The sequence below is a fragment of the Pyrus communis genome, chromosome 9 (assembly GCF_041283825.1).
Source record: "Pyrus communis isolate YQ-2024b chromosome 9, ASM4128382v1, whole genome shotgun sequence".
Classification (NCBI taxonomy): domain Eukaryota; kingdom Viridiplantae; phylum Streptophyta; class Magnoliopsida; order Rosales; family Rosaceae; genus Pyrus; species Pyrus communis.
In genome coordinates this window covers 6,498,910-6,518,144 of record NC_142573.1, presented here as the reverse complement: position 1 = coordinate 6,518,144, position 19,235 = coordinate 6,498,910, and the positions used below count along the sequence as shown (strand labels likewise).

At 34.6% G+C, this 19,235-nt stretch overlaps 3 protein-coding genes across 3 annotated transcripts; all 3 read left to right on the top strand.

The window, feature by feature from the left end:
* The first annotated feature begins 522 nt into the window (after positions 1-522).
* LOC137739631 (plant UBX domain-containing protein 4) lies at positions 523-3,287 on the top strand. Its single transcript, XM_068479271.2, has 4 exons — positions 523-1,158; positions 1,664-1,952; positions 2,486-2,581; positions 2,672-3,287. The coding sequence occupies exons 1-4, from the start codon at positions 665-667 to the stop codon at positions 3,053-3,055; spliced, it is 1,263 nt and encodes a 420-aa protein (XP_068335372.2). The 5' UTR covers positions 523-664; the 3' UTR covers positions 3,056-3,287.
* A 3,599-nt stretch (positions 3,288-6,886) lies between these two features.
* On the top strand, positions 6,887-9,723 carry LOC137740055 (homeobox protein knotted-1-like LET6). The gene is made up of 4 exons (XM_068479844.2): positions 6,887-7,240; positions 7,619-7,889; positions 8,850-9,097; positions 9,361-9,723. Exons 1-4 carry the CDS (start codon positions 6,983-6,985, stop codon positions 9,580-9,582), a joined length of 999 nt encoding a protein of 332 aa, XP_068335945.2. The 5' UTR covers positions 6,887-6,982; the 3' UTR covers positions 9,583-9,723.
* A 3,646-nt stretch (positions 9,724-13,369) lies between these two features.
* LOC137740056 (chromatin remodeling protein EBS) lies at positions 13,370-16,867 on the top strand. Its single transcript, XM_068479845.2, has 5 exons — positions 13,370-13,825; positions 14,199-14,541; positions 14,674-14,742; positions 15,837-15,975; positions 16,507-16,867. Exons 1-5 carry the CDS (start codon positions 13,753-13,755, stop codon positions 16,531-16,533), a joined length of 651 nt encoding a protein of 216 aa, XP_068335946.2. The 5' UTR covers positions 13,370-13,752; the 3' UTR covers positions 16,534-16,867.
* The last annotated feature ends 2,368 nt before the right edge of the window (positions 16,868-19,235 follow it).

Sequence of the window (19,235 nt, the reverse complement as noted above, 5' to 3'; positions counted from 1 at the left end):
GTCATACGGCACCGTATGGTTAAATATAAAAGTAAATTACAACAATAATCTTTTAACTTTAACTCAATTGGAATAATGGTTTTTTAATTAAAAATTCATTACCATCGGTCTCTTAACTTATCAAAACGTGCAGCTATGATCCCTGAACTAAAAATCCATATTATTGACCGCTCAACTTTAATCCCAACTAGAGAAATAATACCTCAACTTTAACCCAATTAGAGCAATGATCTCTCAACTTTAACCTAATTGTAGCAATGGTCATTTCAACATAATTCATTTTGACAAAATTCTGACAAAATTGACAAAAAAGACCATAGCTACACGTATTGATGAGTTAAGGGATTCCAATTGTAATAATGGTCATTCCAACATAACTTATTTTGACAAAATTTTGATGAAGTTAACGAAAATGATCATAGTTACACATTTTGATGAGTTGAGAGACCAATAATAATGAATTTTTAGTTAAAAAATTATTGCTTCAATTTGATTAAAGTTAAATGGTGATTACTACAATTTACTTTATATTAAATATAAAGTCTAGAAATATAGAGCACAAACGAAAAGCTTGGAGTTTTCTCTAATCTCACGCAGTCTCGAAAGCCTTGGAAAACAATCTAAGAATCCGATTTGGAGCGAAACACTGAACAATCCAACCACCATGGAAGCCGAAGCTCAAGAATCCAATCCCCAAAACGACGCCGTCATCAACTCCTTCTGCGAGATCACCTCCGCCTCCAAGCAAGAAGCCCTCTTCTTCCTTGAATCCCACAACTGGGACCTTGACGCCGCCGTTTCCACGTTCTTGGACAACAGCGCCGCCGTCCCCGCCACCGACGAGGCCACCCACGCCGCCCCGCGCTCAATCCCCGTCTCCCACTCTCTCTCTCCCTCACCCTCGCACTCCCCCAGTTACTCTCCTTCGCAGTCCCCGCCGCGCTCTCGCTCGCCGTCGCCCGTGTCTCGTGCGCCCAACCAGCTCCGATCGAAGCGCGCCGCCTCTAGTGGAGCCGACAGCAAGGGCGATGCCAAGCCGCCGTCTGCGAGTCGTCCTCGTGGCATACGCACGCTTTCCGATCTGAATCGGCCGGCGAACGGCGGGTCCGATAGTGACTCCGATGAACCCCAGGAGTACTACACTGGTGGCGAGAAGAGGTACTTTCTTTCCTAGTTCTTGTTTGTTTCCCGAGAATGTGGAGGACAATCATAGGTTTTTTTTCCTAATTTGGATAATTTGTTACTCTTTAACCCTTTTGCAACCCAGAAAGCTAATCAATAATGCTGAATGCTTACTTTTAGATATCAACTCACCTGGTAGAAAGCGCAATTTAGCTTCTTTTTTTCGTTTTGTGACATTCATTCTTCTGTTGTGTTTGGTTGCTGAGAAAAACCTAAGTTAGTAAAAGAAAGAAAATTTGAATTCGTTGTCAATAAAATCGTAATGGGTTGCAAGTAAATTATGTTTACACTGAAGAAAGTTGTGGATTAGTATCGTAATGGAGTTCCGTTTGTAACATTCTTGCTTTTGCATATGAGCCATCTGTGGAATTCGATTTTGTGCAGATATAAAACATTTTCGGTATGTATAAATTTGCAACTGTTTTCATGTTTTGATTATGCAATTAGTTGGTATCTTAATTTGTCCGGTTGTTGGTTCCAGTGGAATGCTTGTGCAAGACCCTACCAAAGGTAGCGATGTGGATTCAATATTCAGTCAAGCTAGGCAGCTGGCAGCCTCACAAGGACCTTTAGATGTCCATCAGCCTTCTTCAAGCTCAAAAAGTTTCAGTGGAACAGCTAGACTGCTTTCAGGGGAGACCGTTCCGACTGCTGCTCCTCAGCCACCTGAAACTATCGTTCACACTATCACTTTTTGGAGGAATGGGTTTTCTGTAGATGATGGTCCCTTGCGGAGACTGGATGACCCCGAAAATGCACCCTTCCTGGAAGTAAGTTCTAATGATGCTTGTCCTATATAGGGTTTAGTGGATTCTTTTCTACTGCATTGATATCAAAACTGAAGTATTATATCAAGGGATCGGATCCTTGGCTTAGTCAAGTAATGCTTGACCTTTTGATCTCTATTTTTCATGTTGTCTCAAAACATCTAATGGCTCTTAAAATATCACATAGTAAACTACAATGTACAAAACAATTGGTGATCTTACTTTCTTTATGTATAAAACAACGTATTGACAGTCATTAACTATTTGGCTAAGCTAAGATTTTGAAGCATAGAAGAGTAGTTTGGCTTAATGATGATAAGGCTAGAATTTGCATATCTGTGAAACAGACCATAACTCTTATGATGAACAAAACATCTTTACTTCCACGTATATTGATCTCGTTATTTTGATTAGTAGCTCTCCTTCCGCCTTTTGTTGCAATTATAGATTTTCATTTTTCTTTTTCTTTATATTTTCCTTTGGTTTGATCTCTTTTCTTAGTTGTGATAGGAGATGTTATGTTTTTATGAATGCAGAGCATCAAGAAGTCTGAGTGCCCAAAAGAGCTTGAACCAGGCAATAAGAGGACTTCTGTTCATGTTAATCTTATGAGGCGGGATGAAGAATATCCTGTTTGTGCTTCAATCTCTCCTACTATGGTATATGTTATTAATATGCAAGTGGTGCAATCTTTCTGATCCCTTTGAGCTTATTATTTGCAGGAACCAGTGAAGAGACATGCTGCTTTTCAGGGTGTTGGAAGAACTTTAGGTGGCAGCAGCTCTGCCGCAGCTACCACTGAGTCAACTGCTGCCGCTCCTCCCCTTAGAGGTGCTCCACTGCCTTCAGTGGGCTTAGTTGTGGATCAGTCATTGCCGTCAACCTCTGTTCAGCTAAGGTTAGCAGATGGTACGCGTATGGTATCTCGCTTCAACTACCACCATACAATCAGAGACATCCATGCTTTTATCGATGCCTCAAGGCCAGATGGGGCAAGAAGTTACCGACTGCAGACGATGGGGTTCCCTCCCAAACAGCTCACGGATCTGGACCAGACAATAGAGCAGGCCGGTATATCCAATTCCGTTATCATCCAAAAACTCTAGGAGGTTGCAAACACATGCTCATCAATCCGCAAGCTAGATTCGGAGTACATCTGTCCTAAGCACATATTTATTTTTCTTCGATGAATTTCTGTTATACCAACGAAATTTGAGAATTAGCTATGAAATCATTGGACGACAACTTTTATGCTTTGTGATGCAGTAGACTATCTGTTTCGCAAAGCATACGAAATTCAGTATGGTGGAGTATATGAGTTTTCATTTTGAGTCCAAATGAGATGCTTTTCGTTTTAGCGCTCTTTTGTGATCACGTTGCCCAACAAATTATTTACCTCCGCAAACGAGGTGCTAAGTTTTGGAGAGATTTTTTCAAGTATCGGATATTCAAGCGGTACTGTCATGTTATAGTACGGTTTGCCAAAATCAAATGCCATTGTATTGGCCAACAAAACTAAAGGCAATACAATCATCATATCTTGACATTTCACGAGCTGTGTTGTGGGCTTGGAGCTGGCAAACCCATATTTTAATAAATGTACCCCTCAAAAATGGAAAGACATAACTGAGTAGAATATTTCTGGCATGCGAAGAGCGGGACAAACGCTAAAGTAGGTGTAAGGTAAAGTTTTAGAATACTTTGTCTTTTGAAGAGAGAGAGAGAGAGAGAGAGATAGAGAGAGGGGGGGGGGGGGTTGGGCAAGAAAAGGATATACAGGTGGAGGGTAAGTTTAGGGTTCGTTTGAAAGTGTTTTAAAAATTATTGAAAACGTTTTTAAAGTAAATATTTTTGTGTTTCAAAAGTATTTGAAGTGCTTTTGGGATTCTTTCATGATTGTTTTTTTAGGAAGCACGTCAAATATCTTTTCATGATTCACTTGTGTTTTTACTAAAAATTAGTTCCAAAAATATTTTCACAAAAAATGTTGTACTTCTGAACGAGCCTTAGTTTCTAAAACTTAAAAAGAGGGCTTAAACTAGCCCTAAAGTAAGAAGAGAAATTCTAAGGAGACTCTTTTAAAGTGGTACTCTTTATAGACTCTCCGTCACTTCATATTTTTGGCACAATATTTTATAATGTGTGTATAAAAATTATGCAAAAAACATGAGATAGTGGAGAGTTCGTGAAAAATTCCACTTTAAAAAAGTCTGCTTAGTATTTCCCAATTACCAATCTCTCGATAACACTGGAAAGATCGGTATATTTATATTTATAAGATTTAAAGCAACAAAGGGGTTTTAGCTTGACCTCATTTGCAAAATTGCAAGATTGTCATCTCAATGTTTGCCATATCGTAATTTTCAACTTTATAGTGGCCATGAAATGCAAGAATCAAAAAGGTCCCAAAGAGAAGATTGCAGGATAGGAGTGGGAGAGACGGAAGGGACGTTTGGACTGTCCCATTAACTTTCTCATCAACCCAAATCCTATCAAAATTTTAAATTAAAATTGTAAATTATGAATAATTTAATTATCAATATTCACATTATTTGATTTACAGAATTTAATTTAAAATTTTAATGTCACCTACATTACTCTAATACTATTTCATCCCTAATCAGTTTAACATAGCATTTTCGACAACACTGAAGAAAAAAGTTTTAGGTTTAAATAGAGAGATGTGAGATATAGGGCAATGGAGGAGAGTGTTGGAATCACCACAGAATATTTGTTGGATGGATGGATTGAAGGAATGTGACTGACGACTATCAATCACCCAGATGGACGGTTGACATTTGATCATTTTCCATCAATCATCAAAACCAATATCATTATCAAATATTCGCTTAAGGTTATGATTTAGTGATATTCTTTTTCAGTTACAAGTAAGAAGTTTTGGGTTCGATTCTTGTTAAATATGAATTTGAATAACATTATTATGGCTATCCTATTACCAGACTTAATCCACTCCTTATCTATTAATGTAAATAATGTCATTTGTTAAAAAAATAGCAGAAATATGGTACACTAGAAATTAAATAAGAAAAAACTTTGAATTCGGTCCCTAATTCACTAACACTCTTTAACTAAACTATTAATAATATTCAAATTTTGATCAAAATCCCGTCAATTTCGACACTTATATTACTATTAATATGTATATTTCTTTATATTTGTCATTAATTGTTTGACATTTATGAGATTTATACTCCCATATTTTGTGAGTACAAATAAAAGATTAAAAAATTATTGAGTACTAATGAAATTTCAAACAGTGCAAAAAGAAATTAATATATGGCTACAAATTAAAACTAAAAAGAAAATTAGTACAAATTTTTAGAAAGAGTTGCCAATTAAATTTGGGTACAAACTAAAAATAGAAATATATGGTCTAAAGTTTAGCAATTAATATAAATATACTAAATGTAACGTTTGTAATATTAAATGAATATTCAAAAAAAAGTTTAATAAAATTTAATTATGCTGGTATGTAAATAGCATAGTTGAAAATAATGACATTCATTAAAACATAAAGACCTTGATAAAAAAATTACAAAGAAATACAGTTTTTAATCAATGAAATAAAAGAAGAGAGATGAAAACTTAATTTCTCTATAAATAAGTAACAATGTTGCACAGAGATTATTTCATTTTGTAAATATGTTCAACTTAAAATTTTTGTGAATATGTTCAACTTAAAATTAAGATTCATTGTTCAACGTTGTTACATAAGCATCCAACCATGTGTAAAATTAACTTGAATGATGATGAATCAAATTTCATATGTTGAATGATCAAAATCAAACACCAATAACATATCAATTAATTTATCAGCGATATAATATTCAAATGTAAATGACATAAATGACTTAGTGATAAGAATGTGGATTTTGACTCCCTAATAAACAAAAATAATATGAGAGGTTTAAAGTTTGATGTTCTAAGCTGATGAGTCTGTTTGCTTATGGTCACGAGCATGGTGAAATTGCTTATAACCTTATCAAACTCGAAAGACATGAATGGATAATCGTAACTTGTCACTAATTGTCACTTTTTTTGTGAGAAAAAAAGATAGAATCAAATATCTTTGAAATGGTAAAAATTTAGTATTTCAACTATTAAGATTTAGAATCCATGAAAAAAAAAAAAAAACAAAAAAAATTACTAAGATTTAGAATAATCATTAACACCAATTTCTCTGTAGACTTTGACAGAAAGAACCATTTTCTCTCTCTTTGCACTGAGGAGTGACTCAACTCCGAGCGAGGACAGAAGAGAAGGCCAACGTGCACAAGCGGGAGCAGAAGCGGCAGTGCGAGTTGTACAATAAACGAGGAGATGAAATGGATAGATGAAATAATTTGCACACACACAAATTGCTTTTTAATTTCATCGGGAAGGAAAAGGTTCTGAGCTTCTCATCAGAGGCACACGTTAACTCAGCGTGCACCCTTCTGAATCTTTTTTTTTTTTCCAACCTAGAGTAGAGAGAGAGAGAGAGAGAGAGAGAGTGAGAGAGAGAGGAGACATAAGAGGTTACTGTTTATGTAGGAAAGGATCATCTTCGGATCCTTTCCACCTAAGCCAACTGAGTGAAAAATCTGAACCTTTAAAATTTAATCCAACGATTAAAAATAAAAATTTTATTAAAATTATAATTTTAATTATTAGATCAAATTTCAAAAGTCAAAATTTTTTGTTCAGTTGGGAGTTTGAAGAGGAGCACTTTCCGTTTATGTACAGAAAGAAGAAAAAGAAAAGTAGCCATTTCCGAGGGAGGTCTGAATTAATCTGTCAAGTATCACCTTTAATTTTACAGATAGATAGATACCTATCTGTCGTATTGTAATTTTTTGACTGACTAGCAAAGCACTGTACACAAAGACTGTCGACGTCATCTATGGAGTTTTAGCTTAAAAACCGGGAGGCCATTCCTCTTCTGAAAAAGAAAGAGCTAGCAGTTCCACTTCCAGACCCAGAAGTGCTTAGACAGAGAGAATATGTAAATTAGGGTTTCTAGAGCGAGAGAAATGGAAGGAGGAAGCAGTCGCAATAGTAGTAATTTAGGGTTTCTGGAGTCTTCTTTAGCTGCTGCCCTAATGAATTCAGAAACCAGAACTACAAGTAGTAACAGTTATAGTAAGCAGTTTCTTTCTCTACCTTTGATCAACAATAACTTACAAAGCCATCCTCATGAGACTACTGATCAGGAGATGGGCGTGAAAGCTAAGATTATCGCTCACCCCCTCTTCCCTCGCCTCTTGTCTGCCTATGTCAATTGCCAAAAGGTCTCTCTCTCTCTCTCTCTCTCCGAGACACCCAATTTTCAAAAGAGAATTTTCTAATCACTCCTTAAATTCAGATCTCTTTCTCCGTAATTCAGAATAAGTTAGAATATCATTGTGTTAAAAAACAATAAATAAATAAAAATTTGTGGTCCATGAAAGGATATATTTACTCTGCAGATACCTGTATTAAACATTTGCATTGCCACTTACAACTTTTGAATATTGTTATCAATGATTATTTGTCATAAGTTGGTAGCTAGCTAGCTAGCGAGGTTTTAGATTTACGAGTTCTCTCTGCATGCCCTTGTTATCTGTGATCCATGTTTTTGGAGAAATTGATTAATTAAAAAAGGTTAATGAGATCTATTAATTGTTTAGGTTGGGGCACCTCCTGAAGTGGTGGCTAGGTTAGAGCAGGTCTGCAGTGCTTATAATTCTGAGGCAGCAAAGAGGAGTAGCATAAGAGGAGGAGGAGGAGATGATCATCCAGACCCTGCGCTGGACCAGTTCATGGAGGCATATTGTGAGATGCTGACCAAGTACGAGGAAGAGCTCACAAAACCCTTCAAAGAAGCCATGCTTTTCCTCTCCAATATTGACTCCCAGCTCAAAGCTCTTACTTTTAACTCTAATTCCTCTTCGGGGTCTGGTAATGATCTCATGCATCTTCCTAATTTCTCTAATCACTCCTTACATCTTCAGCTGCATCCTGATGAACTGTTTTAATCCCGTCAGATACATAACAAAGTAAAGGGTCCTAATGATTTTTCAACAGTACAATAAAAAAGTAGATGTCCTAGCTAGCTAGCTTCCTGCTGTGCTTAACTTCTTTTGAAAAAATATTGAAAGAAAATCCATACGATTAGTTTGTAGCTGGGCAAACTTTTCTCTTGAAGCTAGAGAACTTACTCGTATATATGTGTATCTAAGACTCCGTAGATATGTCTGTGACCTTTGATTCTCTTCTCGCTGTAGTTGTCTAGACTTTGGGACATCTAAATATATAGATCTTGAGACTTGTAACTAATGACAGATATTATAAAAGGTGCGATTTTTTCCTAGTTAATACAAGCACTCTGTGAGGACACATGTGACCGTTGGATTTCATCAGTCACTTAGTTTAAGCCATAGGATCAAATCGAACGGTTAATTAAATAGGTGTAGGCACTGAGTACCTATAAGTACTAATTGCACAAGGTGAAGATATTACATGTGTTTCAAATCCCATATATGAAGAAGGAGATGGAGAAAAATTAAGTGTCATCGTCAAGTGATTATTTGTCAGGTAAACTGCAAACATTTGTCAAAAATCCAACTAAATAAAGAATATAATGTTCTCTTCTAAATGGAAGAAAATAACTGTGTATTCTTTGACTGCGTTCACCATTTCCATATATGTAATCTGTATGATAGACTGTCATCCAAACTTCGTCTCTGTTGGTCATTTTCACTTGTTTGGAAAGTTTTATGTATGAAGTTTCTTCTCGATCCACCAGACATACTTGTAAGCTTTAATGGTTCATGGAGTTCGACTACTATTCCTGTCTAGGCTATATATTATCTTCCTTATAACATTCCTCTTCTCTGATCCTGTGGCATGCTTGATCAGCTAGTACTAGTGGTGGCGATTTTGTTGGACTAGGTACATCTCCAGAAGAGGCTAATGCGATCAATGACATAGATCCTCAAGCTGAAGATAGAGAGCTCAAAGTTCAGCTTTTGCACAAATACAGTGGATATTTGGGCACTCTGAAGCAGGAGTTTATGAAGAAGAAAAAGAATGGAAAATTGCCAAAGGAAGCACGGCACCAGTTGTTTGACTGGTGGTGCAGACATTACAAGTGGCCCTATCCATCGGTATTATTTTCATACTCATCTATATCCTTGTTCATTTAGATCCTTACATTTTAAATGTACAGCAAATCCGGAACATTAATCGTGTGGATTTTTGTTGTAGTTCCTATCCAGTCTAACAACATAATCAAACGTAGACATACATCATGTTGTTGTCTTAGTTCATATTGATTCTAACAACATAAGCAAACATTATACCACGAATACTTGGTTTCTTGTTGTGGTAGCGCGATATATTATAAAGGGACCTTGTTTATTAAATGCAGGAGGCTCAGAAGCTAGCACTGGCAGAATCAACTGGTTTGGAACTTAAACAGATAAATAATTGGTTCATCAACCAAAGGAAACGCCATTGGAAACCTTCAGAAGACATGCAATTTGTTTTGATGGATCCAACTCTTCATCAACACCATCACTATCCCAACTTCTGTATGGACAATGCAATCCGCAATCCCTTTTCCATGGATTGCACATCTACTCTCCTTTGATCATCACATTTGCATGCTAATTATTACTATCGATCATATAAGATAAAGGGCTTCTGTATGCAAATGTATTATGTACGTATTTGAAGACTTCGGTGTTAATTTACATATCTAACTAGTTAACTTTTTAATTCACCAACTAAATTATGTTGCAGCACCAACTTCTACTTTAGTCCTGCCTCTAGCTCGCTTCTCACAATTTCAAAAAGAGAAATGATTTACACACTTCTTTTAACCTGTTTTTTTCTTTCAACGCTTCTTTTAACCTGTTTCAATCTTCTACTTAATTTTGTTTTTTAATTCTCTTTTAATTTATTCAATTCAATGACTAAAAATACCTTAAAAAAAATGAAAGATTGCATAAATCACTTTTATTCAGAAATTGTATTTTTTCCATTCTTTTTGTACATATTACACGTGATGATTGATACCAGCTTGTCCAATTTAATTTCCATTTTACTTTGTTACTTCCCCTGAAATCCAGTTTGATTATTGCCAATATTTTGGAAAAGAAGCTCAACTCTTGTTTGTATTAGGACGTAATTTATGATAATTTGGAAGAGTAGATGCTTAAACTTAGACATTAATTGTTGAGTGTGTATGGTGTTCTATGAAAGAAAAGAAAAGGTTGATTAATACTCAAAACGAATGACCTGAACTCAGAGTGAATATATCCGAAATGATATTCAATTCACAACCACATAAAAGAACTCACTTTAATTAAGCACCAAAAAGTAGGTAACCCTAAGATAGCTAATTCATAATAGATAAAACATGAATTGTAGTCTCATAGCTTCATTACCTTAATAAGAAAAAGAGTGTAAAACCAAACTTTCTTGTTTCTTATTTCTTGTTTCTTGTCCGTCATTTAAGTAATGAGTTGTGTTAAATATCAATCGTCTAAATACTAGCCAGTGCATATTTTTTTAAATAATAACTTGTGTTAGTATCAGTCGTCTGAATGTGTTAGCCAACATATCTTTCTTTAAAGTATGCTTAGCGAATAATATACAACACTTATGCCTCAACTGATCCATGTTAAAGAATTAAAAAAAAAAAATACTAAACTGGAAAATAAAAATTGGACCAATATCTATTAATCTAATTTTCTAGTGCCTATGGCTATGAGTGTTTGGTGTTACATATTTGGCACTGCAGGCTGCATCCAGCGATCAAAAAACAGGTGTGAAAGCGTCTGAGTTTGAGTTTGTTCACCTTTTCTTCGTGTTAAGATGTTTGCTTGTTATTGCCCAATCACGAAAACGATCACATGTAAAGGTGTTTAAATTATTAAACTAAAACCAGTTAGACATACTTTCTCGATTCACCACTCTCTTATTCTTTTGTGCATGAGAAATCTACTTCTTTTTTTTTACAGCGTGTGAAAATTCATGTGCACATTAAGAATTAGAAAAGAAAAGACACCCAAAAGAGAATAAGATAGCAATATGAATCATATAGTCCATGTCTAAAGAAGGTATGAACGCAAAATCTAAAGTATCTAACTATCTATGCTGGTTAATTTAGGTGTATTCTACCATTTGAACTCATATTTTTTCTAACAAAATGTATTCTCATCAGTCTCTTGATATGTCTTTTATGCGCAAGTGATTGATGATTCAAAAACACTATTGTCACATGCTCACAAGTAATGATATGATTTTGTGTATATTTGTCTTCGTATGCCAATAAAGTCACATATCATATAGTTTGTTTCACATTACACATAGGAGATATACTTACGTGGTAACCACCCAATTAATGAAGAAATAAGTTGTTTATGCCAATAAAGTCGCATTGAAGCTATATCATATGGATACTTGTCATGCGTTGTTTATGCGTATATGGATACTTGTCATGTATTGTTATAATTGCATTTAAGCTATATCATATGTACTTATTTTTTATTTACTCTTTTTAAACAAACGATAGTATTTACATTAAGGGAACATACAAGTGAGATAAGTCTTACAATGGATTTACCATAATAATGTGGTTCAACTTCACCTTTGGCGAGTACCGAACATAAGACTCATTCCTCTCTTTCTTACAAGTGAAGAAGAATACACTAAAAGTGAGAAATTCAATCATATCGTTTGTACATCTTATAACATCTTATAACGTGAAAGCATGCAACACATGGTAAGTGTTTCAGGAACACAGAGAAGATTTTTCAGTGTATATTATTAAGCGATGTTACAGTTCCACTTATAAATCTCTCTACTACTTAATGGTCTGTTTGATAGCTATTGGGTTTTTGGTTTTTACTTTTTGTTTTATGTGATTGCCATATCGGTAAAATATAGGGTGAAAATGAGAGATGAAAAAGAGTGATGAAAGATGGTGAGAGACGGAAGAAATGTATAAGAAAACGTATACAGAAAGAAAACAAAACAAAAAAAATTTAATTTGTTTTCACTTTCAAAATTTTGTTTCACTCATTTTTCTTTATTTCTTTTACCTTCTCTCAGTACCCATTTTCATTCTTCATCCTTTCTTCGTATCATAAAAAGTGAAAACAAAACACCAAATTTTTTTTTTAAATATTTTCTTTGTATCACAAAAAGTGAAAAACCACACATCAAATTATTTTTGATAGATAAGGGCCAAATTATTTTTGATAGATAAGGGCTCGTTTGAGATTATATATGTCTGAAGCACTTTATCTAGAAGTGATATAATTAAAAATACGTTCAAATTTGTATTATATAATTTAAAGTATGTTAAAAAATTTATTATATAATTAAAAATACGTTAAAATTTTTATTAAAATTCAAGTGCTTTTATAAAACACTTGAGAATGCATCTTGAATAAGAACATAATCTAAAAAAATGATTCCATAACCTACAAGCAATTTTAAATTTTTCTACCAAACATAATAACAAGAATTTTTAGTTAGCAAAAAACACTTTTAGTTATTTCAAAATGTATTCTCGAACATGCCCTTTTATAATTTAAACTAATCTCATCTTGAGGAAACACCCCGTCCATATAATTATAATTGTCAATGAGTATAAAAATACGTAAGAAATAAAATACTTCGCGCACAAAGAATCTTGTTTAGAAAATACAATATTTATTAAGCCAATAAATGATATTTCAGTTATGTATTATAATAAGTTTCATATTATAATATGTTATAGTTTTTCTTGGCTCCATGTTAAGGAAACATTCCTTCACATAATTATAATAGTTTACGACTACAAAAATATGTAAAAAATAAAATACTTGGCACCTAAGAAATCCTATTTAGGAAATAACATAAGTTATATTTTTTTTTACTACCTTCTATTAAGTAATAACCTCTCTAAAGTTATAAAATTTGTTTGATCCCAATGGATAACCTTAGAGAGGTTTTACCACAGTACTACAATTTAAGAGTATTTCTTTTCATTTGTAGTGAAAGGTCACAAATTCAACTCACATGGATGACGATGACGGATTAAATTTGTATTGCGTTCGATACATAATTAGTGGTTGCCCCATTGTAAATGAGTAGTCATAGATTCAACTCAGATCAATATCGTTGTATCAAAAAAGGTAGTGTTAGAGTGACTCGTCCATACGTGCATTGAGGAACTCGTTTAGTGCGTGCATGGTTGACGCGTTGAAGACATAGATTTATGCGTTTGGACTTTGAAGGAACCATTTATGCATACATGAGTGACGCGTTGAGAACATGCACCATACGTTCAATGACCGGCTTACATTAACAGTTGACAATCATCAGACGATTGTCGACGACATCACTATTAGTAAAAAGAAAGCAAGACATAATTTTGTTTTAGTATATAAAATGCGCATGAATGTATGGAAGAATGGATGATGATGGTGGTGATGATGAATGCATGATACATGATGCTATTGCCATCCATTCTGTTCATCCTCGCAAGTCGCATCCATCCAAGCAAAAGCGCTCTCTCTTTCCGACCAAATCTTCTCCTCACCTCTTTCCCCGTTTGTCCAAACCTTCTAATTTCTAGGGTTTCCGTTTGCCATTAAACCCTTACCTTCTAAAGCCCTCCATCTAATCCACAAAACCCTAATATAAATTCATCACTTTCATACAACAATTTCGCCTCATTTTTCTCACATTTTCCCTAAATCCGGCTTCCGTGTCTCCGCCGCCACCCGCCTGTCTGAAATCGCAGAAGTTGAGCTGCTCAACATTCATGGCCAAGACCAAGCCTGGAAAAAAGGACCTTGACTCTTACACCATCAAGGGGACCAACAAAATCGTTCGACGTAACTATCCTCTCTCTTTCTCTCTCTGACAGAAACCCAAAATTTATTTTTTCAAGCTTAGCTTCTAAAAACTCGAAATCGTCTCACTTGTTATTAAATCTAGATTTCAGAGAGCGAAAATTTCGATCTTTACATATATATATATATATTCATATATATATATATATATATATATATATATATATATATATGAAGTTATCTGTAAAACCCAGATTCAAAATTTGAATTTCGAGCTCTGGAAATCCAAAACTTGTCATAGTATTTCAAATTATTGGTACTAAAGACTCGGTTTTTTGTCAACTGTTATGAAGTTAAGTTAATGTTTCTTTGTTTTGTGTGGCATTGATATTTCAATTGATGTTGTAATGGTCAGCTGGTGATTGTGTGCTAATGCGGCCGTCAGACACTGATAAGCCTCCATATGTGGCACGCGTGGAGAAGCTCGAAGCTGACCACCGAAACAATGTGAAGGTTCGGGTTCGATGGTATTATCGGCCTGAGGAATCAATTGGAGGAAGAAGACAGTTCCATGGGGCCAAGGAGCTATTTTTATCAGACCACTATGATGTCCAGAGTGCACACACAATCGAAGGGAAGTGTACAGTGCACTCCTTCAAGAACTACACTAAGCTTGAGAATGTGGGAGCTGAGGATTACTTTTGTAGATTTGAGTACAAGGCTTCCACAGGAGGATTCACACCAGACCGCGTGGCTGTGTAAGCAATGTGTTCTTTTTGTTTTGTACTATATCTGTTACACACACAAACGCTGACCGATAAATATATGATTGGTATTGAATCTAATGATTGATTTTTGAAATTATTCGGTTATGGTTATTGTGTTGGAAGGTATTGTAAATGTGAGATGCCATACAATCCGGATGACCTTATGGTGCAATGTGAGGGATGCAAGGACTGGTAACTCTCTTGTTTTGTGCTTGGTATTTTTCATCCATTTCAAAGTTTGTATGCATTTTGTTTCAATAATCATCAAGTGTATGCAATTTTCTTTTAGAAGCTTTATTGATGAGTAGTTGTGTAGAATAGAAAATGGAAATCGTGACTGCTAGTGCCATATGACTCCATTTGTAGAATGTGAAGGTGATGATTGTTAAATTCAATTACTACTTAGGTATTGCAGATGATGAGATGAGATGTTTGTCAAACTTTCAGATTGCTCGATGGCAAACACATTGAGCTTCATTTATTGTATAGGAGTTAGTGAAGCATGTGGAATGTTCCATGAAGAGTTTTAATTCATAGCAAATATCAGGTATTATTGACCATATTTGGGTTTCAAAACATATGCACTGTGGCTCAATCTCAGTAGCCCTCAATACATGGAATGCGTTTGTCTTTTTAAAACCATGTATAATGTGAGTTGGGGCGGGGGACTCATTTGATTTCCCTTTTTACCTTCATTTCCAGTAATCTCGAACCTTCTAATTTGCTGAATTTAAGGCAATAAATGTCTGCTTATGCTTAACATGGTATGTGTCTATTGTACAAGGTCTTCTTTTGGTTTATTAAGTTTGATAGTTGTTTGGTGGATGCTTGAGAACTTGATCTTAGGAAGGGTATTAAATTTCAATGGATATTTATTAATGGTTTTAGCGGAACTCTTAATGGAAATAATGCTGACAATATCTATATCAATAGGAGTTGGATTGAAAATTTAAGCTGGCTTTTGTGATTTTCTTTTTCTGTTTTAACCTTTACTTATGATACTTTTGCATGAGCCTGTTGTATTACTCGAGCAATATAAGATCAGATGAAGTGCACTGTCAACAGAAAATTGGTTGGTTGCTGTTAAGAAACACTTCAAAGATAGTGGAATATTTTACTTTTGACAGGTGCATTTTAGGTCCACAATCTATCTGATGGAATTTTTTACCATCACAATGCCTTTGCCTCGGCAACGTAATTAAATGTTGGTGTTCTCAATTAAATTAAGGTGGCATTGTAAATGCTAATAACAGACATGCTTCGTGTTTTGCATTCATCTTTTGCAGGTTTCATCCCTCTTGTATGGGTATGACAATTGAAGATGCAAAAAAGTTGGAGCACTTTTTGTGTTCTGAATGTTCATCTGATGATGATGCCAAAAGATCCTTGAACACATTCCCGGTATCACCATCTGTTGAGGCTAAGGTAAAAATTCTGTGTGTTTTGTTCATCCAATTCCAAAATGTTCTTGAATGCATCCCAGTTAAGGCAGTTGTCCAGACTAAGAGAATTTGTGTTTCTTTGTTTCTTTTGTCACTATTTACTCAATTTTTCCTTAGTTAATGCAGATTGAAAATTGGAATGCTGGAGACGTTGTCTTTGCCTAAAACAATTGGTTTTCCTTAGCCAAAAATGTTAGATGATTCAGTGACAACCTATGAAATAAATAGTGGATAAAGAAAACTTAAAGTTTAGAGAGAGAGAGAGAGAGAGAGGTCTTATGGATAGTGATTATGATACTCTGTTAACTATTGGAATTAATTTTAGGTAATGCTGTTAAAATGGCACATTTAGTTCTCTGAAGCCTAAACCAGAGCATTAAGTAAATTGTTTTGACTGTTTCTGATGTAATTTTGTTGAGCTCATATCAACATCATCCTTTTGCTTTCCTTGCGTCAGTGAAGGATCATATCTTATTAACAATGATGGTGTTTTCTGTTTTGAATTTTGTTCTAGGTGGAGCCAAAGCGCCGGAAGAGGTGACTTTTTGATTTGGATGCTTAGTGAGGAGGTATCCGACTTCTTTGGCATTAGCTCTGGTGTTGTGTGTTGTGGAAATGTACAGTGCAGAGAAGATACTGCGCTTGCACAATCCAAAGGCCTTTTTTTATAGCTTTTGAATGTTTGTATGCGTGCTAGACATAGGCAATGACTTTGTGTTCTATGTTGTCCTTGCAAGACATCAAAATCATATTTGAGCACAGAACAAATGAGAACACATCAAACCAAACATTTAGGAGGAACCTTGGATTTGTGGCGATGTGTTTATTGCTGGCATTACTCAGTATTGCATGCAATGGCAACTGTTTTAGTTTTAGTTTTTTGAATCACCCCCCTCCTCTCCCCTTTTTCTTTTGCTTCACTGTCTGTCTTTGGGCATGCGAAAAAGTGAGCTGCATATGTTGATCAAAGGCATGGCGGGTGCAGTTTCAGGAGTAACTGGAACAACCCCATTTGGCTGACTTAACTGGTGGGTTTGCCCTTTGTCCTTGTAAACACATCAGTTGCCACTGGGTTGATCTTACTGGCTGGTGGAGCTGAGCTCTATTCTATCAGCCTGCTTTCTCCCTGCTCATGCCATTTTCCCCCTCAAGATCGACTGTCTACGCAGGCGTGTGAATGTGCTACTTAACCACCGGTTTGAGGATCATCATGTATTGCCATTATCATAACCGCATGCTTTTGTCAACCTGCATAATTAACTGTTGCTGTATGTTATTTGTGCATGTCTCAGATTTTGAAGAATCAAATTCTGGATTCACGTCGAGTCGCATCTTTGGTACATTTCTCTGGTCTTTGTTATTACCATGCTACTATGGTACACATTATCTAAAATCTCTCCCTCTCTCTCTCTCTCTCTCTCTCTCTATCTAGAGACCAAATGGAAGACAGAGTCATGAGATGTCTAAAGAGGCATCTTGACCTAACTTGGCCAGCAAAGCTGATGATTCTCTTATCTTGGCCAACCAAGCTATTTAATATATATATATATATTTATTTATTTATAATTATAGATATTATATTAATTTTTTTTTTCTATTTATACTATATATTTGTTCATTGTACTAAAAAATAACAGGTTATGTTGGATTTAATGTTTGTATTATTGATAAAGTGATCCACTTTTACTGAGAAAAGATAATTTCAACAATGGCCTAATAGGATAAACTGTGCTCATTTCGACTAAAAACAAAAAATGGATAAACAGTGCTTGTGGTGATAAAGGCAATCGAAAATAGCTTTGTGGTGGAAAATTAAGATTTGAATCTTCATGTAGTGTTTTGGCAAATGTAGGTTAAAAGTAATTTTTCCGATAAATATCCGTTAAATACAGGGTAAAAATATACTTGACTGTGAACCTTCTCCTCGTCGAGGAGTTGACCTTGAGATCTTATATGGAGGAGCTCGGTTGCAACGGGTGGTGCTTGGTTTTAAGAATTTGTCGAAAAACTTACCTAGACCGCGAGGAACTCTTCAAAAGCTGGCTCACAATTGCAGTTTGTATAAGAAGTTAAGAGAGTCAGCAGATAGACGAGGAAGAAGAATGTGCACATCTCAAAGTATATTTTTATCTTTGTATTTGATGAACATAAAATTTGTTAATGGACTACCACGGGTTTAAATTCTAATTTATTTATTTTTTGTTCCACTCAATCGCACATGGTTCTATTAGAGATGCGAGAATTGTCATGCTCATACCAGTCCTACTAAAATTAGTCTCGCCAATTTATTCATTTCATAGTTTATGCAAGTTTATTTTCACTTTATAAACAAAAGATTTTTTTTCTTTCAATTTTTAGAAATAAAATAAAGGGACGTTTTGATATAAACGTCTCGTTTTTAAATGTTATAGATTAAACATCTATTACTTTTGCAAATTTGATTAAACATTTTCCCTACAATTTTAGTACTTTAATTTTATTTCATTACATGTCTATTCAAGTTAGCATTCCTTTTTTTCCTCCTATTTTTATGCATCTTTTATTATGATGATTTAAGATTTTATTTATTTATTTATTATTAAAATATTTATTTAAGTAAATTAAATAGAAAGTAACAAAACTTGTTGTTAGGTACATTTGGTTATATCGGTACGTTTGATTATAATAGTACGTTTAGTTACTTGGTACATTTGAATTTTTGGTCCATTCGGCTTCTTGGTGCATTTGAATTTTTGGTCCATTTGGTTTCTTGGTACATTTGAATTTTGGTACGTTTGTTTTCAAAACATAAGTTTTATTACTTTTGTCCTAATAATTAACTTAATTAATTTTTTATTTATTTATAGAAAGAGTCGTTAACAATGTAAAAGTTTAAATTACTTTAATTAATTTTTTATAGAAAGACTCACTAATCAACGGACCATAGCCGTTTTGTTAATTCAAAATTATATGATTTATCGTTATTATTTAGCATTATCTACAATAATAAGGATTTATTTCCGATCAACTAAAAGTTGTTCAAGAGACTTATCTACCAAAAAATAAGACTATCTAGAGCATTGTGTATGAATCAAACATATTTTTAAACATTCCAAAATGATGAATATTCATTTTAATATAGTTTATAATTGGGTACGTTTTAATTTGGGGTGGGTATGTTTTCGTTTGAAATTGGTACATTTTTATTTAATGTTGGTACGTTACCATTTGGCATGGGTGTACATTTAGATTTAAAAAGTTTAA